The following is a 27,113-nucleotide window of genomic DNA, read 5'->3' as shown; positions in this document are numbered from 1 at the left end:
TGAGAGACAAACAGAGAAAGGCAGAGACAGGCAGAGAGAGAAGCAGGTTCCCTGCAGGGACCTCTGATGCAGGGCTCAATCCCAGGACCCCGATCACGACCTGAGCCAAAGGCAGATGCTCAACCACTGAGCCACCCAGATGCCCCTATATCATATAATTTAAATAGAAATTTATTTTATTTTATTGTTTTTTTATAATTTTATTTTTTTATTTTTTTAATTTATTTTTATTTTTAGAAATTTAATGGGCATAGAATTTTAGGTCGAGAGCTTTCTCTTGGCCTTTGGAAGATATTCCTTTTCTATAATCTTTTGTTGCTAATGCTTTCACTAGTGTCTTTTAACTATTCTTCCACATTTCATATCTCATCACTTCCCTCCTCCATATTCCCCCCCTCCATATTTTGAATGGTTTCATTAGCTCCATCTTCCAATTCACTAATTCTCTTAACAGCCGGGTCTATGGGACACATGGGTGGCTCAGCGATTGAGTGTTGGCCCTCAGCTTGGGGTGTGACCTGGGAATCCCTGGATCAAGTCCCACGTCGGGCTCCCTGAGTGGAGCCTGCTTCTCCTTCTGCCTATGTCTCTGCCTCTCTCTGTGTCTCTCATGAATAAATAAATAAAATCTTAAAAAAAAAAATTAACAGCCAGGTCTGGTCTACTGTTCAATGGGTCATTGAGTCTAATTTCAATGATGCATCTTTCCCTATGTTTTACTTTTTCCCTCAGTAAGGTTTTTTTTCTTATATATAGGGCAATACTTTCATTTTGGTTTATTTTCTTATCTTTAATCTTTAATAGTTCTAAGTATACTTATTATATAATGCTTTTCATGTTGTTTTCTTATGCACTGTTCTTGGAATGTTGATTCTCCTATTTGTTGTGTCTGCTGACTCTTCCTTATGGTGGCTTGCTTCCTTGTCCAGTTTATGATATTGTGAGGTCTTCTTCATTGGATGTTTGATTGTTTTGTGAAAGTCTCATATGCCCTAGGTTATGAAAACATTGTGACAGAGCTCTTTTTTCTTTAAAAAAACTTTTTTTTAATTATTTATTTTAAAGAGAGAGAGAGAGCATGAGCAGGGGGAGGAGCAGAGGGAGAGGAATCAAGAGAGAATCCTTAAGCAGCCTCACCAATGAGCATGGCGCCCAACTTGGGGCTGGATCCCAGGACCTTGAGATCATGACCTGAGCCGAAATCAAGTCAGCCACTTAACTGACTGAACCACCCAGTTTGCCCCAATGACAGAGCTCTTTCTTGCTTCTCTGGGGATATATGGTATTCTAAGTTTCCTAAGCCAGGGTTAGATTTAATTTCGCTGCTTGAGGATCCAGCATCATGCAGATAACGTAAATCCAGATGCAATACAAGCATTTGCTCAGGCTTGGGACTTTAATTTCTGAGTTGATTTGTGTTTCTATTCCTTTTCATTGCTTCCTTGGACTGGTGTGTGTTGTTTTCAGGTTTTTTCCATGAACAAAGTAGATCTTTGATAATCTGAGCTTTGTGCAGGGTTTTCAGTCCCAGCTTCTCATCTCTGGTGGGCTGAAGTGACATGCCCTATAACTGGAAGCACTAAAACATAGTTCCAGGTTCCCGGGTATATATCTGTGTCTGAAATCCACCATGGGCCACTGTGATAGCCCCCTCTTCTCATATCTTTTCTTTTCTGTTTTTTAAAGATTTATTTATTTTTAGAGAGAGAGAGCACAAGTGGTAGGAGGAGCAGAGGAGAGAGAGAGAGAGAGAGAGAGAGAGAGAGAGGATCTCCAGCAGACTTCACACTGAGTGAGGAGACCCACTCAGGACTTGACCATCACGACCTGAGCCAAAATAAAGAGTCAGTCACTCAACTGAGTTAGCCACCCAGGTGTCCCCTTATTCTCTTTTCTTTGGCTTTGTATTCCTTAATTCTGATGTTTGGAGATGTCTCCTTCTTTTTCTTTTTTTTCAAGTTGGCTCCATGCTGGGCTTGAACTCAGGACCCTGAGATGGAGACCTGAGCTGACATCAATGGTTGGATGCTTAACTAACTGAGCCACCCAAGTGCCCCAGGGAATTTCCTTTTTTAAAATAAATTTTGGGTGGGTGGGGGGTGCCTGGGTGGCTCATTTGATTAAGTGTCTGCCTTCAGCTCAGGTCATGATTTCAGGGTCCTGGAATTGAGCCCCATGTCAGGCTCCCCTCCAAGCGGGGAGTCTGCTTCTCCCTCTCCCTCTCCCTCTGTCTCTCCCCCTACTGGTTCCCTCTCTCTCTCTCTAAAATAAATAAAAATCTTTTAAAAAATAAAATAAAATTTTACATTATCCAGGTATTAATTTTGTTTTAATGTTGTTTTTGGTTTTGTTTTTAATTTTTAACATACTCTCCACACCCAGTGTGGGGCTTGAACTCACAAGCCCAAGATCAGGAGTCACATGGTCTACCAACTGAACCAGCCAGGCATTCTGATAGTAATTTTTAAATTCTTTTTAAAATTCTTTTTTATTTATTTTTTAAAAGATTTTATTTATTTATTCATAGAAACGGGGTGGGGGGTGCAGAGGCACAGGCAGAGGGAGAAGCAGGCTCCATGCAGGGAGCCTGACGTGGGACTCAATCCAGGGTCCCCAGGATCACACCCCAGGCTGCAGGCGGCGCTAAACCGCTGCGCCACTGGGGCTGCCTTTTTTTTTTTTTTTTAATATTTTATTTATTTATTCATGAGAGACACAGAGAGAGAGGCAGAGACATAGGCAGAAGGAGAAGCAGGCTCCATGCAGGAAGCCCGATGTGGGACTCAATCCTGGGACTCCAGGATCATGCCCTGAGCCAAAGGCAGATGCTCAACCACTGAGCCACCCAGGTGTCCCTAAATTCTATTTTATGCAACCTTTCTGTGTGTGTTTTAGGGGGCACTGGGTGAGGAGATAGCTACACTAGTTCAGTCTATCCCATTGCCACAAGTTCCTCTCTAGACTTTATCTTTAGCATCATTCCAAATAATCCCAATGCTGTAAGGTGCATTATAGTTTGCAAAGAGCTTTCACATACAATTTCTGCTTTAATCCTCCCAACAACTCTAAGGAATGAGTGTTACTGTTCCCATTTTACCAATGGGAAAACTGAGACTCAAAATTGCTACTTTTTTTTTTCTAAAGATTTTATTTATTTATTCATGAGAGACGGGGCGGGGGGGGGGGGCGGGCGCGGTGCGGTGGAGGAGACATAGGCAGAGGGAGAAGCAGGCTACATGCAGGAAGCCTGATATGGGACTCGATCCCAGGACTCCAGGATCATGCCCTGATCCAAAGGCAGACGTTCAACCACTGAGCCACCCAGGTGTCCCTAAATCCTACCTTTTGGACTTCAAATCCAGTGCATTTCATAGCTTGGACTTTATATGAGGAACTTGTCTTTTCTAGACCTCCAGCTCAGACCCACTCCCCAAATTATGCTGATCATTTGCTCTTTATCTGAGGCCCTCTGAGAGGCTCTTTCAGCCTAATGCAATGCAACCCTTTGGATCTGACCTTCTCTAGCTCAGCTCCTGATGCCAGTCCCCTCCTTCCCCATTTGGCCTCAGTGGAAATAATGGGCTATATACAGGCCATGGCTAATGGGAAGAATGACTGGCAGCTTATCCTTGGGGTCTTTTATTCACTTACCACTAGGCCATCTTTATACCTCTACCCTAAAAAGGTCATGCAGTGTATATGTGTGTGTTGGGGTACTGGAAAAAATTTTAAGAAAACCAGGGCTCGTCCGGGATTTGAACCCGGGACCTCTCGCACCCTAAGCGAGAATCATACCCCTAGACCAACGAGCCACTGATGGTTATGTCTAACCAGATGTGCCTTCCCTGCCACATCAGCAGCAGGCGCAGTTTGTGGTTCCTAGAGGTGGAATCTTCTCCCAGGCTGGCAACCAGCCCAGGCCGGCTGCACTCCAGCGGGCTCTGCCTCTCTCTTGGCTCTCTTCACTCCTCCCCGGCCCAGTCTGGAGCCACACAGATGCTCCAGGCAGGGCCCCTTCCCCAGGACCAGCCGTTTCTCCCCCATGGGCTTTGTGGGGGTGCTGGTGGCAAAAGGCTGAAAAGAAGCCAGGGTCCAGCAACCTCCACTTTCCAGGGGAGCCCCAGGTCTGAGGAATCCTGTCTGGCATCTCTGGCACCCCATGAAGAACGGCCCTTCTTTCTTCCCTCATGATTAGACCACCAGAAAAAAATCCTCCAAATCATTAGCCTCTTAGATGAGGAAGTAGAAGGCTGATCTAGATCACCTTGACTAAAAGACATGTGCTAAATTGCTCAGTTTCCTCATCTGTCGGGGGTGGGGAAAGTAACACTTGCCCTATGTGTCTTAGGGGTAAGACAATGTCTGTGAAAGCAGTCTACAAACTGTAAGGGGCTGTATGAAGGAGATGAGTTCTTCTGATGGCAAGATGGGGGTCGGGGCGGGGGGCGGAAAGACTCAATAGGAAAGTTGCTCTTTAATGCTTAAAATAGGCTGGGCAATATATTCTATGTTTTATAGCCATTATTAAGCCTCATAACAACCTTGTGAGACAGGTGTCATTCCCACTGTAAGAAAAAAAAAACATATCTACATTCAGCTTACAAGAGGCACATTTATCTAAGTTTAAAGCCTGTTTTAAACACAGTACATACTGCTACCCAGACTTTCTAGAAAACTAGAGATGAGAATACATCCTGTAGATACTCACACTCCCTCCCACACCCCAGCCTGCCCTGCTCATCCTGCCCAGGGGAGGATTCAGGGAAAAGCCTACTAACAGGGTAAGTGTGGCGGCCTGGGTGGGTACCTTCGGGCTGTGGGCTTCGAGTTTCCCGCCTCCCAAAGGAGAGCGAGGGGGAGGTTCAGAATCTGGGGTCTCAGGAGACCCCAGGGTGGGGGAGGGGCCCTGCCTGGCTAACTTTTGCACTTCCCATGTACCATATCCATCACCCTCCTCCCCACCCACTACCACCCAGCCTTGCTGCTTGCTGAAGGCAGAGCCCTGTCTTGTTAGTCTTTGGGTCCTGCCTGTGTCTGGCACTTGGCAATCCTGCTGACAATGACTCCCAAGCATTTCTATGTGCTGGGTTCTGTGTAATCACTTTACCAAATTAATCTCATCTTCACAGCACAACTGTTATTGTAGACATCACTTAGCAAATGTCTGTGGAATGAATGAGTGAGTGAGTACGTGAAAGAAAAGTCTCATGAGAGTACACAAAAAAATCACTAGTGGCAACAGATATTGAGGTCAATCCTCATCTCTTGGCTCCAAGTAGAAACCATAAGCCTGAAGAAACCCTCCTGCCTTCTGTGCTTTTAAGCTGGCTTCCTAATGAACCAACTCCTCTCTTGGATAGGCAGGAAGAGAATGGCCCCTCACTTGAGAGAGAGGACTGGCCAGCGTTCGTCTCGGCGGGGGGTGGGGTGGGGGTGGGGGTGTTATTGTCTCCATCCAGGAGGGCCAGACCAGACAACTGGTTCTGCTAACTAATCGTGGCCAGGAAGAAAGGCAACAGCTCATCTATTCTAAAACCAAAGAGACTTTTTTGGGTAGCTGTTCCCCAGCTATGAACTGGCTTATAAATAATAGCACATTCAACACGTCATTCTGTTACCTCAGCACGCATTCCCTAAATTGCTCATTTTGGTAGATGTGCCAGGAAGTGAGGTTGCTCCAAGAGAGGCTCTTAGGGCTAAGAATGTTTCAAGGATGACACCGGGGTTGGATTTCAGCCAGTGCTTCTCTCTGGGGGTGCTGTTCAAATTTGGTGCAGGATCATTCTTCTTTTTTGTGGCCTGTCTGGAACAGTGTCCTGCCCACTAAATACCAGTAATCCCTTCCTCACTGTTGAGACAGCCAGAACACCCCCCCCTCCCGCCCCCGCACACTGCCAAATACCTCTAGGATGGCAGGGGTCTGGGGAGAGGATGGGGAGAGGAGTACTGCTCTGGTGGGAATCCACTGGCACCTACCCTTTTTCCCTAGGCTAAAATTACTGTGGCCTTGCTGTGGGCACTAGGCCTTTAGGCCCTCAATGACTTGTTTGTCTCTGTGTTTAACAAGCCACAGATAGAATTCTCTGGGGACAATAGTGGCTCTACCTCTAGGGGCTTCCTCCCTTTGTCTCAAGAGAGGATAGTTTTTAGTCAGGCAAATCCTTTGATGATTCCTCATTTCTGTGACAGCATGTAGGCCTTTCTCTTATCTCATCATTTGTCCGGAGAACCCTTATGGGTCAGTATTTAACAGACAGCATTGTCACAACACACCATCTCAAGTTCATTGTCACCTCCTATGTATCAACAACACAACAAAAGTCAACACTGGTTGCCTTGAGAGAGGGGAAATGGATGGGAAATAAGGTGCTTCTTCACTGTATATTCTTTTTTTTTTAATTTTTTTAATTTTTTAATTTTTTTTAATTTTTTAAATTTATTTATGATAGTCACACACACAGAGAGAGAGAGAGGCAGAGACACAGGTAGAGGGAGAAGCAGGCTCCATGCACCAGCAGCCCGACGTGGGATTCGATCCCGGGTCTCCAGGATCGCGCCCTGGGCCAAAGGCAGGCTCCAAACCGCTGCGCCACCCAGGGATCCCCTCTTTTTTTTTTATATAGATGGATTTTATTTATTTATTCAAGAGAGAGAGCACAGAGGGAGAATGAGAGGAAGAAACAGATTCCCTGCTGAGCAGAGAACCTGACTTGGGGCTCGAACTCAGGACCTCGAAATCATGACCTGAGCCGAAGGCAGACTGATGGAGCTACCCAGGTGCCCCTTCACTGTATATTCTTCTGTACTTTTTGAATTTTCAGTCCTGGACATGTCTATAACCCACTCAAAAACAAATTAAATTATGGAAATCTAAGCAGAGAGAAGCAATGATTAGAGAGGGCAACGAGAAATATATTTCAAGAGTCTAGGGAGACTCAGTATCCTCTGGGTCAGAACAGGCCAGTGGAGCTGGTATTTGGCTCCCAGCCTAATGGTTCTGGTCTATGTCCAGTTCTGAATTATACTTTGTGTTGAGTCTGTATTGAGGGGTAATAGGCATATACCCAATCCTGTGAAACTGGTTGTTCTGTCTACTTGGGAATGTTGTTGAGGACATTGTTTATTGTATCACACCAACGGCTCCTTTGTGTAGTTCCCACGGAGGCATTCTTGTCTGTCATAATCCCAAGAACAGTTGGTTTGCATTTACTTTCTGGACACTGAATTATGTAAATGTGTAGCTGCTAGAAAGCATGCATGTATGGTCATATTTCAATTTAATTCCTAACTTTTGAACTCCTCACTGTTGTTCTCTTTCTTCTTTTGCTCCTACATTTGATTCATGACTTCTTGTTGTGGCCCATATATTCCCCACAAACCTCTGTCGAACTATTTCTGGAAAGGGTGGGAGTATAACTGAATAAACTCTTAAAGAGAATAGGAAAAAAAAAAAAAAAAAAGCCCAAACACTAAAACTATTCAAAAAGGATCCTCTTTTGGGGGCTCCTGGGTGGCTCAGTTGGTTGAGCATCTGACCCTTGGTTTTAGTTTGGGTCATGATCTCAGGGTGGTGAGATCTAGCCCCACATTTAGCCCCACCATAGAGCGGAGTCTGCTTTGGATTATCCCTCTGCCTCCTTCTGCCCTCCCCCTGTTCTCTCTCTCTCTCTCAAATGAATAAATGAACCTTTAAAAAAATCCTCCTTTTCTAGGACTTTCCTTTTTTCTGGACAATTAGAATGATTGGAAAAACAAATTTCCTCTTGACCATTTGGTTCTGGACATTTATGTGTAAAACTAAATCAGTAGTTCTTAACTGGAAAGTAGGGGACATGGAATGGTTTTACCTCTCAGGGGATATTTGTGTCTGGAAACATTTTTGGTTATCATGACTGAGGTGGAGCTAGTGCTATTGGCAGCCAGTGAGTAACGGTCAGGAATGCTGTTAAACCTCCTACAATGCGTAAGACAGCTGCCCTTCCCTCAACAACAAAATATACCTGACATAATTTTCTGTAAAGCCTTAGTATATTATCATGTTCCTAAATCAATAAAGTGACTTTAAACCCGAAAAGTGCACCACATACATTAAATGTACTTAAAATGTCTTCAGTTTTTATATCATTACCCTCCACTTTACCCCCTGTACCATCCTCAAAATCTTTCTGCTCCCTACTCTATGGCTTCACTGACTCTGAAAATTTGTTGTCCCCTGCGTCAGTTTATACTCTATGCTTGGGTAAGGCTCTTTTTGGCCTGAGCTGTCCACCACCACCACCTCGCACTCTGAGCCCAGGCATCTGCCCCATCTTACTCAGGGCTGAGTTGCTCCCAGCTTGGGCCCACTGCCCCTCCCTCTGATGTTGGGTAGAATACGGTCAGAAGGGACTGTTTGGAAAGGTTTCAGGACCGACCTAGTAGGGGCCGAAGATGCAGCCACCTGGGTAGTGCAGTGACAGGGCCTTGGGGTGTCTTTTGCCCACATCAGCTAGGATGGTAGCCCAAGCCCAAGGGTTCCTGTCAGAACCATTTACAGAGGTGGGCAGCTCAGCAGAGCCCTGAAGACAGCAGAGGTTGACTCGCTCTACTCAACACAGGCTAACAGGCCCCATGGCCTTCCCAGAGGCAGGTCTTCAAAAACGGCCTTCGGGATGGCCTCTGGCCCAGGTAAAAAGAGCCTGCCTGGGGCAGAGGACCAGCTGACCCAGGCATCTAGTGGAGACAAAGTGGCCTTGCATTTCCTGGATGCTTAGCTGGGTCTCTGCCAGGATCCTAGCTGTGGGTGCGTGCCCGTGCGCACACATGACACGGAGACCCCAGTCTCTCACAAGTGGCTGGCAAGTCTGCTCTGAGCCTTTCTAGCTCAGGATTCAAGGGATAGATTTCAGTCCTAAGGTGTGGACTTTCGGAGTTTCAGATGGAAAGCCACAAGTGTTTGCTCAGCTCCCCTAACTTGGTGGAATCAAACTCAAGCACTTTCTCTGCTGCCCTAGAGAGCAGCTCGAGCCTCTGCTCAGCTTCCAGACCACCAGCTCTTGCCTTTTGGAGGCTCCTTGGATATTCCTCCAGGCAGAGTTCAGCAGGCGGCCTGCAATCTGAGGGGAGTTTGCATGCAGATCTAAAGGCCTCTTCTTCTGTGGCGTTATCCTTCCAGGAAACCTACTTTCACTCTTCTACTCTGGAGTCCTAGACTCTGTCCTCTGACTCTTCAGGCATAAAGGTTGGGACTTTTCTGCTGGAGTTCCAGCTGTCCCTTGCCAGTTAGCCTGGGGAGTGTCCTCAGGAAATAATCCATTTACCTGTAGACGGTTCCTTTCATTCGAGGATTGGGTCCTTTCTGTTGCTGCCTGCTTTGGGGTACCTTATAGCGCTTTCCAGGAGATGTTTCGCACATTTTGTCCAGTTTATAATTTACCCCGCGGAGGGATTTCTCTGATACAAACTACTGTGCCACCAGGGGCCATCCTTTGGCTTCCACTTAGCTGTATTTAAAATGCGTGGCTTGGGGCAGCCCCGGTGGTGCAGCGGTTTAGTGCTGCCTACAACCTGGGGTGTGATCCTGGGGACCCGGGATCGAGTCCCACGTCGGGCTCCCTGAGTAGAGCCTGCTTCTCCCTCTGCCTGTGTCTCTGCCTCTCTCTCTCTGTGTCTCTCATGAATAAATAGATAAAATCTTTAAAACAATAAAAAAAATAATAAAGTGCGTGGCTTTTATCTACATACTCACGGTCTGCTGAGGTGGGGCAGAGGGCACATTCACAGGGCTGAGGTGTAGTGTTGGAGGCAGAGCTTAGGGCAGAGCTGGTCTCGCTGAGGTGGGCTGTGCGGACGAGGTCTGGAGTCCAGCTCTCACAGCTGGGCAGGACTTGAGAGCAGGCAGGGCCAAAGGATGGGGGCTTGGGCACTGCTGAGCTCAAGGCAGGGCCAGGGAGCAAACTAACCTCAGCCTGGCTGGGAGGGAGGGGGGAGATGGGGGCATGAGGGCTCTGAGCAGAAAGCACACCCTCTCTGGGTAAAGTTAACAGGAAGAAACAGGCAGCCAGGGAGGCCTTAGACTTCAAGCATTGTCCAATTGCCCTTGTGCCCATCTGTGAAGGCTGTTTACTAAGCTGCTCCCAGGGCGCTCCCCAGGATGCTCCCCTGGCTCTGCCCCTTCCTGGGGCATGAGGCTGCTCCCCAGGCTGGCTGTGAGTCCAAGATCTCTGGAGAGGGAGACTTAGGGGGCACCTTCCACAAAGGAGCAGATGGGAAGAGAAACACATAGGGATGTAGTGGTGCTGGACACCAAATGGAAAGGCATGCCCTCAATAGTTTCGTTCGAAGGACACACACACACACACACACACACACACACACACATGCACACAATGGTGGCCACAGCTCTGTTAATATGGGTCAGCACCCCCAGGTTGCAGTGAGCCAATTCTTATTCATTCTAGCACCCAGTACTGCATATTGATTCTTTGAGCCCAATATTTTTATCCTCTCAAGAACACACAATCAGCTTTAGGGCCACAAAAGGAGGATGAGGTGGGGGCTTGGACAGCTCTAATCTCAAACTTTGTCCTTAGGAGGCTTAGGATCAGGACTGATCATTCAGGGAGCACGGAAGGGGCTTTGGAGGGTGGGGCAGAAGTGGTGGTGGGATGGTAATCTATAAGAGGAATCAGAGAGGGTGGTGGACATCCCATGAGTAAGATGTCAGGGGAAGAGGAGTTTTATCTGTTCAAGAACATCTCCTTGGTGGGGCCATGGGACGGGCCTCAGTACCACATCGCCCCTGTCTGGGCCTTCCACCTCCAGGCAGTCTTCATGGGCTTTGTCTTCTTTGCAGGGACACCACTCAATGGCACGGTGCTGGTGGCTACCCTGCGCTATAAAAAGTTGCGACAGCCACTCAACTATATTCTGGTCAATGTGTCCCTGGGGGGCTTCCTCTACTGCATCTCTGTCTCCACCGTCTTCATCGCCAGCTGTCAGGGATACTTCGTCTTTGGCCGCCATGTTTGTGCTTTGGAGGCCTTCCTGGGCTCTACAGCAGGTACTGCAGGGGAAGAGGCTGGGGGGAGACAGGACTACTCCAGATTTGGAACCAGGGACCAGACTGTGGGGTTAGAGTGGGTCCCTAAAGAGGCCTGGGGGGACGGGATTTGGTGCTCTTTATCATCTGGGTACAAAGCACCCTGGACTAGAAGTTTGACGAACTGAGTCCCAAACTCCACACCAAACGTCAGCCCAAAGCGCCTCTTTCCCCGCTCTGCCTGCCAGGCTGGGTGGGGCTGTCTACCCCAATTACCCTCACGTTTCACTACAGGTCTGGTGACAGGCTGGTCACTGGCCTTCCTGGCCTTTGAGCGCTACATTGTCATCTGTAAGCCCTTCGGCAACTTCCGCTTCAGCTCCAAGCACGCACTGATGGTGGTCCTGGCTACCTGGACCATTGGTATTGGCGTCTCCATCCCACCTTTCTTTGGCTGGAGCCGGTGAGAGTGTAGGGCAGTGGTGCTGATTTAGCTCGGAGCTCAGGTTGGCGTGGGTGGAAAGAGTTGGGTATAAATTTAGTCTCTGACCTCTTTTTTGTTTTGTTAAAGATTTATTTTAGAGAGAGAGAGCGAGAGCACTCGTGCACACACGGGGGTCGGGGAGGGGCAGAGGCAGAGTCTTAAACAGACTCTGCCCTGAACGTGGAGCCTGATGTGGGACTAGATCTCATAACCTGCCCCAGGTGAAACCAAGTCAGGCACCCCTGACTTGCACTTTTAAAGAGCTGGTGGACTAGGTGAGGGCAAGGCCTGTGAGAGGCAAGTGCTAACATTTATCCTGCAGTTGGAATTGCTATAGCTGTAGCTGGTAAAGACACAAACTGCCCCTGCATGAAGTCCTTGAGCATCCTCTAAGTGGAGAGCACAATCCAGGAATCTCAGCTCCCACTCCATTCATACTTGTGGTGAGCCCCGCAGCGAGCAAGTGCTTGTCCAGTGGGTGAGTGCTTGGTCCCTTGCAGGTTCATCCCGGAGGGCCTGCAGTGTTCCTGTGGCCCCGACTGGTACACCGTGGGCACCAAATACCGCAGCGAGTATTATACCTGGTTCCTCTTCATCTTCTGCTTCATTGTACCTCTCTCCCTTATCTGCTTCTCCTACTTGCAGCTGCTGAGAGCCCTCAGAGCTGTGAGTGATTTTTGAGGGTCAGGGAGGAAAGGGTCAGGGAACTCCAGAGGAGGGAAGAATGAGTGGGTGCTTTCAGAACATAAGACATCTGGAAATGCCCACAGTCAGGTAGAGGGGATATCTAAAAGCAGTGAGGGAAGTGGGGGCAGGCAGAATGATGAAATGGTGTGAAGAGTAGGGCGAGGACCTCTCTGCTCAAATATGTGTGGAGAGATTCATGTGATCTCTTCCAATGTCGCAGACTAGGGTGCCATCTCCATCTTGCCTTCCTCAAGGAAGGAGAGTAAGAGGCACTAGGCCAGAAGCTGGGACAGAAGAGAGGCAACTGGAGTAGATGCGTGCAACCCCTCCACCCCCTGCTGCCAGCCCCAATAGAAAAGGGTGGAGATGTGGGAGTTGAGGGCCAGGGAGAAGAGGATGTTTCTCTGTGCTCTGCCCAGGTTGCAGCCCAGCAACAGGAGTCAGCTTCAACCCAGAAGGCCGAGAGGGAGGTGAGCCGTATGGTGGTGGTGATGGTGGGATCGTTTTGTCTCTGTTACACACCCTATGCTGCGATGGCCATGTATATGGTCAACAACCGGAATCACGGACTGGACTTACGGCTTGTCACCATTCCTGCCTTCTTCTCCAAGAGTGCTTGTGTCTATAACCCCATCATCTACTGCTTCATGAATAAGCAGGTAAAGCTCTCTAATTACATTCCTATGAGATTTCAGTTCATAAGACCTGGTTCTCTTCTCACCAACAACTTTTGATTCAGAGCTCTTGAACTCAAAAGGTTTCTAAGAGTGAACAAGGAAGCCTTTGGTAAGCACAGGGAGATAGGTGTGGTCGTCGAGACAAAGTAATAGAACCCAGAGAAAATAGAACTTGAGCCATAAAAAATCTGGTTGCTCTAAATGGCAGGATGAGAAATGAAAGGGTTTTGCTTTCTTGAAAAATAATCATTCCCCTAAACTCCTAATCCTTCCACTTTACAAGTTCTTAGTCCTTTCCTTTCCTATTTCTAGCCCGCAGGAGCATATGCAAAGCACAGAAATCACAATACATGCATAAATCTCTAACACATCCTGTTATCTGAAGGTTCCAGGTGGCCTCCTATCCCAAATCATGAATCTAATGAAAACCCAAATTTAGGTGAATCTAGGAGAGTTCCTGTCTTGTGGGGCAAACTCCTTGCTTTGAGAATAAATAACTTTGTTTCTTCAGTCCCCAGAGATGGATTCAAAACCTGTCAATGGAAACAAAATTGGCAATTCTTTCCAACCAGAAGCACCTTCTAATAATAGTGGCCCTTCCCTTCCAGTTCCGAGCCTGCATCATGGAGATGGTGTGTGGGAAGTCCATGACAGAGGATTCTGAAATGTCCAGCTCCCAGAAAACAGAAGTCTCCACTGTCTCTCCCAGTCAAGTTGGCCCCAACTAAGGTGCCATACTGGCTTATTTGCAGCAACAAGGGTTTTACATTTAGGGAAATTTCTTTCTCTCTCAAAAACCAAACTACTAACAAAGCAAAAACAGATGGGATGGGAATAATGGTAATTCAGGGAGTCAATTTTCCATTTTCCTACCTACAAAGCTATTGTTCCAACTGGGTCTACTAACATGGTCTATGGCCATGTCAACAATCCTCGATTTCTACTCCTAAGTGGCATCATTCATAGCATTTGGAGAACTGATTATATATGAGGGACAATAAAGGAGTATGGCTGATTTTTCAGTGTATGGATAATAATTACCTTCCTTTTTGCCAATATTTTTCCTACTGGGAATCTGAGAGGATACATTCTGAATTAGAACTCAAACACCTTAGAAATGGGAGAGAGATAAAGAAAAAAACTGAAACTTTGAGTAAGCCCAAAATAGGAGTTTGAAAGAACTTCTTTATGCCATCACTGCCAGTAACCCTATAGCTCTGGCAAGGACAGCCATGTCCAGAAGTTCTTGAGCCAGTATGAGTTATTCTAGGTGCTCTCCCACCCAATTTAGCTAACCCTATATATCTCTCTTAAAGCTGCATTATTTAGTAAAGTTAATATTTAATTCCCTTCATGTTCTCAAATGACTGCCCATCTTAATACCATTTATAAACTATACCAGAATGTTCAAAAAAACTGTTTTACCTTATAATTTATGCTTCCCCTCTGCACCTCCTGAAAAAGAGCCTTTTTGAAATAAAAGATAAATGTGTGTACATTCAGGAATGGCTTGTTTGGTATCAGGTAATTATGTAATGAGCAGCTGGACTCCTCTCCAGTTATATGGCCCAAGGAAAGCAAAGAAGGGTTACAGCTGTAGTGAGAAAGATGCCAGATTTCAGAAATAGAAAAAGAATAATCTGGGAGAAGGCAGAAGTTGGATGGGGAGGGAGTGTGGTAAACCTTCTAGGAGACCTCCTTTTCTTGACATTATATAGCATACATAATTCTAAGCATGAGTTTTTCTTTTTTTTTTTTAAAGCTTTTATTTATTTATTCATGAGAGACACAGAGAGAAAGAGAGAGAGAGAGGTAGAGACACAGGCAGAGGGAGAAGCAGGCTCCATGCAGGAAGCCTGATGTGTGACTCGATCCCAGGTCCCCAAGATCAGGCCCTGGGCTGAAGGTGGCGCTAAACCGCTGAGCCACCCAGGCTGCCTGTGAGTTTCATTTCTTTTTTTTTTTTATTTATGATAGTCACAGAGAGAGAGAGAGAGAGAGGCAGAGACACAGGCAGAGGGAGAAGCAGGCTCCATGCACCGGGAGCCCGACGTGGGATTCGATCCCGGGTCTCCAGGATCGCGCCCTGGGCCAAAGGCAGGCGCCAAACCGCTGCGCCACCCAGGGATCCCTGTGAGTTTCATTTCTTAAGAGAATAAAGGACATACACATTCCCCACAATGAATGTAAACAGTTTTATTTAGAAACAGATAGGTACCTGTTTGCATTATAGAATATAAAACTTGGTTTACACTCTATAAAAAATAACCAGTATCCAAATTCAAGAGAGCTAGCATTCACAGAACACACAATGTGGGTGTGTAGCTACTGTTCACCAGCCTCAGGCTTGACTTAAACCAAAAAGATAATCCAGGGGGATCATTAGAGATTAGAGTACAACACTTGCTGCTGAGCACCCAGCATCCAGAAGTTGCCATTTTAGCATATGAAGGTTTGCTTTCTTTCTTTCTTTCTTTTTTTTTTTTTTTTTTTGAAGGTTTGCTTTCTAAGTGCATGACTTTAACATAAGGCCTGGGTTCTCTGTACCTAGGGAGCTGCAGGGCTCAGTTCATGTGCTCTCTCTAATCCCAGGTTGACATTATTATCTCTGATCTTCTTAACGATAAAAATGGGGAATCTGGAGAGCAGGGAATTTATATTCCCCTATACTGGGGTTAGACTTTAAAAGAGTGTATCCACTCTCAAGAGCTCAATGTAAAGGCCAGGATCAAGTTATGTGATAATCTGGCTTTTTACCAGGCTAAGTAGTCCACCTCAACATGATCATGGAAGACCAAAGGATACACCTAGGTTCAGATTATAATAATCACCCAGCACCACCTGAATGTATTATCCAGAAAGATATATGAAATAATAAAGGTTAGATATACATATATTTATCTTAGTAACCTGAGGGCTAAAAAGTTTGGAATATAATAATTCTTCTCAAAAGAGGTCCATCTGTAAGAAATGGACCAAAAAAGACAGAGTTCATGTTACATAAGATATGGGTAAAGTGAGTTGGGAACAGAAGGTGGCTTCTTCAGCTCTTTCTACAGTGTCCCTCTCTTTGACAAGGATTGACAATTTGCTGATCCATGATAAACTTTTTGGGGGGCAGCGGGGATGGGGGCTGATGGGTCAAAAGGCAAGAAGGTTGAGCAATGGTCCTCAAACCAAAGAGTCCTCTCAGTAGGCCCTCTCATCTTTGAGTCTGAGTTCAAGCTCTTCAGCTGACACAGAAACAGGCCTGGGAGTAAGTGGTTAGCATTCTGAGGTATGAGGATCCCTGGTAAATTCAGCAGCATGTGGTTTTTGGAAACCAGCCCACAAGATAAGAACACTGCAACCAAGCTCCTAACTAATACTGCTATTTAACCTCTGTCTGAAAGAGAAAGAGAAGAAAAAAAAAAATCCCCAATATGCTGGGAGGTTGTAAGCTTCATATAAGGTGGCCCAAATAATCTCTATTTCATCTCAGGGTTTCTTAAGAGAACCCTCATTCAGTGATCATTTCTCTCATTAAAGGCACTTTCAATGAAATAACATAATTGGCAAAGAGTACATTTTAACTGTAGTGAAAGCAAGATTAATTCCTAGGAACACCTGGGGAAAGAGGAGTTGAACGGGGCGCTTACAGTGATTTAATAGGCAAGACAGTCTTGAGCACTTCAACAGATGCATACCCAGAAAAGTGTGTGCCCTGAAAACACTTGTATTTTTCCCTTAGTTTTCCAGCTGTTTCTATGTATAGCTCTGTAAGAGATCACACTCACTACTTGATTGATTTTCAAGACATGGCCCTAACTCTTCCCACCACAGCTGTGCCTAGCAAAATTAGCAAACAGCCAGTCCTACTGGGAAAAAAAAAAAAAAAAAAAAAAAGAATGAAATCAAGTCGAGCCAAGCTTTCTGACAGCACAGGGATCTGTCCTTGCCCAGATATTGCCACAATCAATTGCTAGACTTAGAGCAATTGAATGGAATATGTGGCCCCTACTACTTATGAAATATATTTTTCAATAGGCAAGATTAAGTGTTGTCTCTCTAAATATAAATTTTGGGGTATATTTTTTTTCCTTTTCTCTCTCCTAAACATTTCTTATTGATCTCAGGCTTAAAAAATTAGTTAAGTCAAAATTACAAAAATTATATGGCAAGGGTTGAGAAAGACTGAAGGGCTAATGTTTGCCTACAAGCATGAGTCAAGGATGTTGATCCTTCATATCATACTCCCAACCAGAGAACAAATACAAAAATAAACACACCATGTTATACATAATACAAAGTGTAAATCTACAAACACAAGTGTACTAATTAGAGTTGTTCCTCAGAAGCACAGTTCCCTCCAGTACCTCAAGGAGGAGGAGGAACGGGGACGGGATGGTTTTCATTACGCCTTTTCAGGTCTTAAAGTTTGTAATAACAGTCTCAGTAGCGCAAACAATTTCATGTGAAACCAGAAGCTGTAAAAATAAATTACTTTTGAAGAAATGTGGGTTCCTCTGTCTACAGCTCAGAACTCATCATGCCGTACTAAGGCCTCACCAAAATCTGTGGCCTGGCTGCCCACAAATAAATCATACTTGTCAACAATCTCCTCCTTGGTAAGCTTGCCATCCTGAAATTAGAGAGAAGAGTGAATTGAGGCAAAATAGATTTCCCACTCCAAATTTAGAAACACTGCCAAAGAACAAAAGGGGTTAGTCAGGATTTATGATTCTAATTCCCACTAAATTAAATGTGAACTCAATCTTCACCCTCAACCCTCCACAACACACACACAAAGAAGGAAGAAAACAGCAATTAGTACAGTTTTCTTATAAAGAAAGTTAAAAATGGAGGGATGGAAATAACACAGCTCAATAACTGAACACCAGAGATACGTCAAACAAAATGTGGGACATCTCCTATGTATAGGTAAGAGACAGGAAGAATTGGGGAAAATACTTTAAAGTGAATCAAGTCATTGCCTAACAGGAACAATGAAATCTGCTAACGTCCTCACATAGTCTTCACCCCCGCTATGCCCTAGCCACCAATCAGATTCCAGACACAACTCCAAATGAAGGCTCAGACACTCAGCTCAAAAATTATCTAGGCCAGGGATCCCTGGGTGGCGCAGCGGTTTGGCGCCTGCCTTTGGCCCAGGGCGCGATCCTGGAGACCCAGGATCGAATCCCACGTCGGGCTCCCGGTGCACGGAGCCTGCTTCTCCCTCTGCCTGTGTCTCTGAGCCTCTCTCTCTCTCTCTGTGACTATCATGAATAAATAAATAAAATCTTTAAAAAAAAAAAAAAAAAAAAATTATCTAGGCCAGATTCCGAAGGGATGACCTTGGGAGTTTCCTTTTCTTTTTTTTTTTTTCTTTTTCTTTTTTTGGGAGTTTCCTTTTCTCACGTATCTCAGGACACAGCACCTGGCTACTAAAGCGATTAAAGCAAGAACTCAAAAACAGACTGACCCTTAAAAAAGCCTAATGCTAAGACACTGCATTTGAAACAGAAGTTTGGCCTAGATAGGACAATGTTCAGCATACCATCCCTCCCCTCCATCTTTAGATTGATTTTCAGCATACTCTAAGCAGAGCATTCAGATTGCTGAAAGGCATTCAGATTGGTGAAAAGGTGACGGCTTAGTGAGACTTCAATTCTTTTAATGAAATAAATGCCTCAGATAATTGATGAAGGACAATTTTAACAAGCTCCAGAGAAATGCTGATTTATAATCCACTACAAAGAACTTAATTTTAAAAAGTATATTTAAAGAGGAAACAATCAAATTTGAGCAAGCAAAATGAGCCTGTAACAGGTAAAAGAACAAAGGAAAAAAAAAGCAGAGAAAATGTTCTGGGGATCCAAAGATAACAGATGATGCATGCTGGAAACAGGCTACATACAGAGGCTCATTTCTGAAGCAAATGCCTTCAATGTGTGAATACTGGGCGATGGGATTTCTAAAATCAGATAGCTACTGCCCTGTAAGTTTTCAATAGCTGACTTAAGATTAGTAGCAGACTTAGACCAATTAAGACCTTGCATGCTCTATGTACCTTAACAGGAATGGTTTAGGCAACACCCCAGAAACAGACTTCGCTCACTGCTATGTCCTTTAGACATGGCCAGACTTACCTTGTCTTGGTCTGATTCATAGACTAGATGCCTGGCTTCTGCCTCTGCATGATCATAGTCTGAGGGGAGGATCCAGTCTTTGGTCTCTTCCTTGTCCATCTTCCCATCACGGTTCTTATCTCGAAACTCAACAAACTGTTCTCTTTCTGTCTTTACCCACTCTGGCTCATCAGCATTTCCATCATGGCTGTACATGTCACCTGCATGCACAGATGTATATAATGCAAAAGGTGAGTCTGTCTTTTCTCTAAGACTGTCACATGGTAATCTGGCTTAACTCTTCTTCCTCATCCATTTGTACGGGACCTAGTAGCAGTAACAAGGGTATTTTAGGTCAGAGAGGCCTTAACAAGTAAGGAATTTTCCCGAGGCTTACTTAATGACCTTGTAACAAGAATATTTCCAACTGCTTAATGTCCACAATAGCTAAAATATGGGGAAAACCCAGATGTCCACCAACAGATGAATGGACAAAGATGATGTGGTATATATATATGCAATGGAATATTACTTAGCCAGTAAAAAGAATGAAATCTTGCCATTTGCAAGGACATGGACAGAGCTAGATAAATACCATATGATTTCACTCATATGTGGAATTTAAGAAACTAAACAGGTTGAATATAGAGGAAGGGAAGAAAAAATAAAAGCAGAGACGGGGTAAACCATAAGAGACTCCTGGGATCCCTGGGTGGCGCAGTGGTTTAGCGCCTGCCTTTGGCCCAGGGCACGATCCTGGAGACCCGGGATCAAATCCCACGTCAGGCTCCCGTTGCATGGAGCCAGCTTCTCCCTCTGCCTGTGTCTCTGCCTCTCTCTCTCTCTCTAACATAAATAAATAAAAATTAAAAAAAACAAACAAACCATAAGAGACTCCTAACTATAGGGAACTGAGGGTTGCTGGAAGGGAGGTGGATGGGGGGGATAGGATAATTGGGTGATGGGCATTAAGGAGGGCACTTGATGTAATGAGCACTAGATGTTATATGCAACTGATGAATCAATAAATTCTATCCTTGAAACTAATAATATACTATGTTAACTAAATTTAACTTAAATTAAAAATTATTTTTAAAAAGAATATTTTCTGCTGCTGCTTTTATGAGTGCAGAGAGTCCTTAGCTCTTAGGAAATGCAGAAATAAGGGGCAATGACTAGCATCCAGAAAAAATAAAGACTATACTTTTAGAATTATGTGAGTGGAAAAGTCTGAAAATTCCTAAGTTATACATCAAACTTGCATGCAAGGTATGGGGAACATATATTACATATATTACATAGGTCTAAATAGTTTCTAGCAGTTCTAAGCAAAGGTAGTTATTTAGTTGTGATAAAAGTAATTCATATGTTGAAACCCACAAAATGGAGGCTGCTCTACTAGCATGGCCTACGCCATAAATCTAAACCTAACTTCTGGGAAACACTACACTGCCAAGGAAATTTAACATAAACCAATCATAATTCTCCAACTCAGCTTTGGCTAACTTACCTAACCCTAGAAAACAGAACCTACTAGCCCTATAAGGAAATCCCTGACCTTCTAGCCAATAATGCTGTTTCTGCATTGCTTTCTTCTAATGCTTTATAAAACCCAGTTTTACTCAAAATCCCTTGGGAAGAGTGTTCCACTGCTTATGAGGCATTGCACTCCCCAATCCATAGACTGTTTTCCCTTGAATAAAGGATGAATTCATTACTAAACAGTATTGACAGCTGCTACTATCATTTTCCCCAACTTGAAGGCTTAGAACTACTTTTTTTTGAACAAAGGAGGAGTACCTCAGAGCAGGACTTGCCAGTTTTTTTTTTTTTCTATGCCACAGCATATTCAGAAAATGTAGTATTTGTATGATCCATTAGGCCCAGTGCACCTTATTAGCTGTCCTATGGGTCAAGGAGACCTTTCACAGTACATATGAGGAAATTCTGAATTAGGGAATAAATGTGTGCTGTAAAGACAAATTTTAATATATTTTTTATTTTTTAAAAGATTTTATTTATTTATTTGAGAGAGAGAGAGCATGAGTGACTGAAGAGGGGGACAAGTGGACTCCATGCTGAGTGCAGAGCCTGACTTGGGACTCAGTCTGAGATCATGACCTGAGCAGAAATCAAGAGTCAGGGCAGCCCCCGTGGCTCAGCGGTTTAGCACCGCCTTCAGCCCAGGGCGTGATCCTGGAGACCTGGGATCAAGTCCCACACTGGGCTTCCTGCATGGAGCCTGCTTCTACCTCTGCTTATGTCTCGGTCTCTCCCATGAATAAATAAATAAATAAATAAATAAATAAAATCTTTAAAAAAAGAGAAAAAGAAATCAAGAGTCAGACGCTTAACCAACTGAGCCACGCAGGCACCCCTTAAAAGACATACTTTTAAAAGAAGCTAGAATATATGACATAACCTAAGTACATTTTAAAGCTAAATGAGTAAAGAATATTATTTAATTTTCCATTTAAAAAGGATTCAATCTTTCTTTTAACATAATCTCAAAAAGTTCTTTTAGGTTTTAGAGATGTATACATAACCCAATGCTTATAGATGAAATGAGATGATGACTGGGATTTACTTCAAAATAAATTAAAAAAAAAAAAAGAAGCAGCAGATATAGATTTAAAAGTACTGGCCATGGGCTGATGGCCATTAGGTACATAGTGGTTCATTATACTAGTCTAATTTTGTGTATGTTTGCAATGTTCTATAACAAACTTAAAGAATAAAAATAACAGTATAACTCTTATTAATGTTAAATGTAAGAGACAAGGACCATTTACTTATGATCTCATTCCTCAACAGGGCAGAAACTAGCATATCCCCCCAAACTGGAAGATACTTTTTGGGATACTTTCAGGTTTACAAAGCCCAGCATCCCTAATGTAAAAGTGTTCACAAATTGATGATTTGTAAAAGAAAGCAACAAATCTACATACACACCTGAGAGCTTTAATAGTTTCAAAATACAATTCCTCTGCCCTTGAATCTCTATGATAGGGATGCAGAAAGAAATCTCTCCTTATTTGACCTCGGTGCTTGATAAATGATGGTACTTAACAGTTATAAAACTTAGTTCCTCTCCTCTGGAGGTTCAAATGAGTTCTTCAGTTTTAGCAATGGTGATAAAATGGCAAAAGCCAAGAATGAAAGGATAAAATATTGAAAAGTGGAAATAGTCAACTTTGAAACAGGCTCAAAGTAAATGCACCCAGACATTTATTTCCACTACGGTGATGAACTCCACTAAAAATAATCATTTTGGTAAAAAAAATTTTCTACTGTTCATCCCTTTCTTTAAAAAACTCAAAACACATCACTGAGTCTTTAAAGAAAAGAATGGTTAAGTATTCAGGAGTAATTCAACTAGAATAATAACCCTAAATGTAAGTAGCAAGCATAATTAGATAAAAATCTAAGAAGTAACTCATTTAATTCAAGGGACAGGTGGAAAAAAAGAGACAGAGGACCTAGACAGAAAATACAAACAGAACACCATGGAAAGAAGCAAAGGCTCTAAGAGAAACCAGCGACTCATGGTCATTTATTCACCCACTGATCTCTTTTATTCTGTTCCCTATCTTCTTCTCCTGGGTTTCCCAATGGCAGCCTAGGCTCCCTGAAACTCTTTATTGTCGATTCCATAGGCATCTGGGATGAACCGCATCAGTGCTATCCAATATGGCAGCCACTGGCTACGTGGAGCTATCAAGGACTTGAAATGTGGCTGGTCTGAACTGAGATGTACCGTAAGTGTAAAATACACTTTAGAAGACAAGATGAAAAAAATCCTTAATAATTTATATTGATAACACGTTGAAAGTATAGTACTTTAGAATATTAGGTTAAATAAAACATATTATTGAAAATGATCATGTTTAGGGCAGCCCGGGTGGCTCAGCGGTTTAGCACCTCCTTCAGCCCAGGGTGTGATCCTGGAGACCCGGGATAGAGTCTCATGTCAGGCTCCCTGCATGGAGCCTGCTTTTCCCTCTGCCTGTGTCTCTGCCTCTAATTCTCTCTCTCTCTCTCTCTCTCATGAATAAATAAAATCTTAAAAACCAAAAAAAAAAAAAAAAAAGAAAAAGAAAAAAAAAGAATCACGTTTAAAACATTTTTTTTGATGTGACTATCAGAAAAGTAAAAATACGTATGTAGCTCACATTTACATTTTGATTGGATAGTGCTGCTACAGATACTTTATCACCACCCACTATTATTCATGCTGGTCTGGCCTTAATGTTGTGCTAAGAGTTGACCCATAGGGGCCAAATTATTTCTATGGGCAAATACACTTCCATTGCTTCTCAGCTTCTCCTAGGAAAAACAGTAGAAACAGACTTACCAATATACTCTTCTAGGTCAATGAAACCATCGGCATTCTTATCTATATCCTCCATTGTTTCCTAGGCAGAAGAAGATAAGAAGAGACTATTAAAGTTAGTATCTAGATGAAATTTAGGCAATAATTTATCATTAAAACACATACATACACATATATGTGTGGGTATGATTAAACCACAGGAAATTGCTTAGGGCACCTGGGTGCTCAGCTCGTTAAGCATCTGTCTTTGGCTCAGGTCCTGGGATCTAGCTCCGTGTAGAGCTCACTGCTGGGGTGGGGTGGTCATGCTTCTCCCTCTCCCTCGGCCCCTCCCCCTCCACGGTTTGTGTTTTCTCTCTCAAATAAATAAATCATTATTTTTTATTTTTTAAAAAGGATTTCATTTATTTATTCATAAAAGACAGAGAGAGAGAGAGAGAGAGAGAGGCAGAGACACACGCAGTGGGAGAAGCAAGCTCCATGCAGGAAGCCCAATGTGGGACTCGATCCTGGGACTCCAGGAACATGCTCTGAGCCAAAGGCAGATGCTCAACCACTGAGCCACCCAGCTGTCCCAATAAATAAATCTTTTATAAATGTATGTATGTATGTATGTATGTATGTATATATATATATATAAAATAAGCCATAGGAAATTGCTGTTTTTCTAGCTAAAAAATGGTAAAACATTACTTATTTTTTATGCTTCAACCCAAAATAACTATGAACCCTCTTGGAGGAACACTAGCACTGTTCAATGACCTATCCCATCAAGCCCACAATGATACGGAATAGCCCCAGTCATGCTGAAGTCATTCTAACGGGAGATGTGACAAATAGGTCAATAGCTATAGTCTCTATTTCATGTTTACAAAACTATAAAGCTTATAGTTTATGTCTTATTGGTAACTGCCTCCTGTGAGAATTCTTTAAGTATTACTATTAGTGCCTGATAACTGGTTATGGAATATTTTTAAAAATAGGATTTTCCTGGGGTGCCTGGCTGGCTCAGTCGGTAGAGCATGTGACTCTACCTAGGGGTTATGAATTCAAGCCCTATGCTGGGGCTTAGAGCTTACTTAAAAATAAAAGCAAATCATTCTTCCAGATACAAAGTAAAGGCTAAAGAGGAAAGACAGTGGAAGTAACAAAAAGAAACTGAGTTTCTGTTGAGAATTATCACTCTTCACCAACCTGTACTACTATATCTTTCATGTAGTCATATTCCTCAGGGTGCAGGAAAGCTGTAAATTCCTCCTTTGTGGCAATGAGGTCTCCATCCTTGTCTGCCATTTTAAACCTCCGCTCATCTCTAACCATCATTTGTTTATAGTTAAATCCATCATCAGGGTCTGGATCATCTAGAAAACAAAACATTTACGTCAAATCTTAAGACTTCCACAAAACATGAAAATGTGTGGGCTGAGGAATCAATTTCCAAGATGAACCAAGTAAAGAAATAAGCTGATTACAAAGGTAAAATTTTAACGGTGTGAAAACATTCAGTTTTCATAATCAAAATCAGGTGCAAATTAAATGTAAATGTTTGCCATTCCACATGGAACCCTGACTCCTTAGCTATGTAACCTATTACGTGATGCTTTGCTATTTTTGAAGTTAAGGTTATGAGGGTTCAAGCTTTCTGGTTATATTTGAGAGGCAGTGCTAACATCATACTATCTGGGTTTGAATCCTACCACTTTTTAGCTGTGTGACTGTGGGCAAGTAAATGTGCTTCAATCTATTCATCTGTAAAATGAAGATAACAGTGGTGCCTATTGCGCAGGACTGTGGAATGAGCGAATAAATCTAAGTGCTTAGAATAGTGCCTGGCATATAGTGGGCATTCAACAAATGTTAGCTATTGCTGTTTTTATTAAACATTAGGCTCCTGAGGCACCTGGATGGCTCAGTCAGTTAAACATCTGCCTTCGGCCCTGGTTGTGATCCAAGAGTCTTGGGATGGAGCCCCACATCGGGCTCCCTGCTCAGTGGGGAGACCACTTCTCCTTTTGCCTCTGCCGCTCTCCCCCTGCTATGTTCTCACTCACTCTCTCAAATAAATAAAATCTTAAAAAAAATAAACATTAGGCTCCCATTGAGAAGCTAGATACCAAAGGCCCCCTCCCCTATCTCATATTAAGCACACTTTGATTCAAGCAACAGAATATTACCCTTTGAAAGGTCACACTTTTGTTTTTTTTTTCAGTGAACTCAGATCTACTGTAAGTTACAGGTACTGTCTGCCACTCTTATCATCTCCCCCACCCCCGGAAGATTTATGGAAGATTCCAGAATGCAAAACTAATCTACAGTTACAGAAAATAGGTCACGGGTCCCCTAAGAATAGGGGGAAGGAGAGCAGAATTACAGAAGGACATGAGGAAACCTTTTGGGGTGATGGATACATTTATTTATCTTGATTGTAGTAATGGGTTCACTGGTATATATCTATGGCAAAACTCATCAATTGTTCATTTGAAATATGTGCGATGTACTGTATGTCAATTATACCTTAATAAAGCTGTTACAAAAAATAAGCACTAGATTAAAACCAAATTGAAGTTGGACCTACCCATCTGCTAGGATGTTGAACTACATAAGGAGTAGTTATTTAGTCTCTATATAAGAATCTAGAAGAATGAAATTCAGCTTAAGTTGAGAAAATGTGGAGTTATCTGTAGTAAAAAAACCCAAAACAAATGAACAACAAAAAAAAGTCTTTTCAATCTGCTGTGTGGACCAAAAGATAACATGTGAAGATATTATGAAATGTAAAAGACACCACCACATTAAAGCTAAGAAACAATCTTTCCTAGAACATACTGATCAAATAAAAAAAGATATGGCATTAGTTTTATAAAAAGGCCCACAGGGCCCCTTTAGCAATAACATCACACTGATTTTTGATACTGTAGTTCAATCTTTCCATACTTTAAGCACTGTTGGGAAAACAAAAAGTACTGTTCTATTTTCAGAGTTGGGTAGTTTGAAGCTTTATTCTTTGTTGAGTGTCAAAATTCTGTGACAGCTTATTGAATCATACTCAAAATCATAACAGGTTGGAGATGGGAGAATTTAAGGAAAATACACTTTTCTAAGATACTGAGTCATCTCTTCTAAACAAAGTTTCAGCACTAACTACATAACAAAAAAATAAGATAACAGAAGACAACTTACATATTAAGACTAGATTCTTAACTAAGAGCCCTCCTCTCTGCCTTAAGGTAAAATGTGGTGGCTACAATCCAGTAGCCTGATACATGCACATATATGAGGATGAAAAAGGAAGATAACTTTATTTTTAACAACTAAACTCATGTGTCTGCTGTCATTACTGATCGCCAGATCTATCCTAAGTACCAGTTTACTGTGCTATCCAGCCTACACAGTTTTGATAGGCTCTTATCTAATTTTGCTAGAATGGATCTTAGTATTTATCTGACTTGTGGTAGAGACAGTGTTAACTTTCCTTTTGTGGAAAGCAGATTCATTAAGACAGATTTTAATTAAAAGCTAAGATGATTTATACCTGAGCTCAAAAATTCAATCAAGAATGTACTCTCAGCTCACAAAAAACCCCTTAGCACTTCTGTAAGCCACCTTACTGCCCCAGCAATATCCACCCACATGCCTCAAGGGAAAGGTGCCTTATAAAGATATTTCCTCTCTAGTGAGTGCTTCAGCTTATTCAGCCTCAGTAGAAATACCCATTACATTGAATCATTTGACCAAGACAGCAAAAGAGCTCTCAACAGCTTTTTATGCGCATAATCATACAAAGGGTTTAAGATTCATTCTG

General features: G+C 43.2%; 2 protein-coding genes and 1 non-coding gene across 5 annotated transcripts in view; 1 reads left to right on the top strand and 2 right to left on the bottom strand.

The window, feature by feature from the left end:
- Nucleotides 1–3,740: 3,740 nt before the first annotated feature.
- TRNAP-AGG (transfer RNA proline (anticodon AGG)) lies at nt 3,741–3,812 on the bottom strand. Its single transcript has one exon. It is a non-coding gene; the product is annotated as a tRNA-Pro (tRNA).
- Nucleotides 3,813–10,581: 6,769 nt separating this feature from the next.
- On the top strand, nt 10,582–14,328 carry OPN1SW (opsin 1, short wave sensitive). The gene is made up of 5 exons (XM_077857270.1): nt 10,582–11,041; nt 11,315–11,483; nt 12,005–12,170; nt 12,611–12,850; nt 13,477–14,328. Exons 1-5 carry the CDS (start codon nt 10,690–10,692, stop codon nt 13,594–13,596), a joined length of 1,047 nt encoding a protein of 348 aa, XP_077713396.1. The 5' UTR covers nt 10,582–10,689; the 3' UTR covers nt 13,597–14,328.
- A 721-nt stretch (nt 14,329–15,049) lies between these two features.
- CALU (calumenin) overlaps nt 15,050–27,113 on the bottom strand; it is a 29,177-nt gene continuing 17,113 nt past the window's right edge. For all 3 annotated transcript variants that reach the window (XM_077857247.1, XM_077857248.1, XM_077857246.1), the window contains 4 exons: nt 24,506–24,672; nt 23,333–23,393; nt 19,000–19,199; nt 15,050–17,489 (listed from right to left, as the gene is read on the bottom strand). In XM_077857247.1, the coding sequence (XP_077713373.1) occupies nt 17,385–17,489; nt 19,000–19,199; nt 23,333–23,393; nt 24,506–24,672 (533 nt within the window). In that variant the 3' untranslated portion in view covers nt 15,050–17,384. The remainder of the gene's footprint in view (nt 17,490–18,999; nt 19,200–23,332; nt 23,394–24,505; nt 24,673–27,113) is intronic.

This window comes from Canis aureus, chromosome 18 (genome assembly GCF_053574225.1).
Source record: "Canis aureus isolate CA01 chromosome 18, VMU_Caureus_v.1.0, whole genome shotgun sequence".
In the NCBI taxonomy this organism is placed as follows: Eukaryota; Metazoa; Chordata; class Mammalia; order Carnivora; family Canidae; genus Canis; species Canis aureus.
This window is presented reverse-complemented; position numbering and strand designations above follow the sequence as displayed.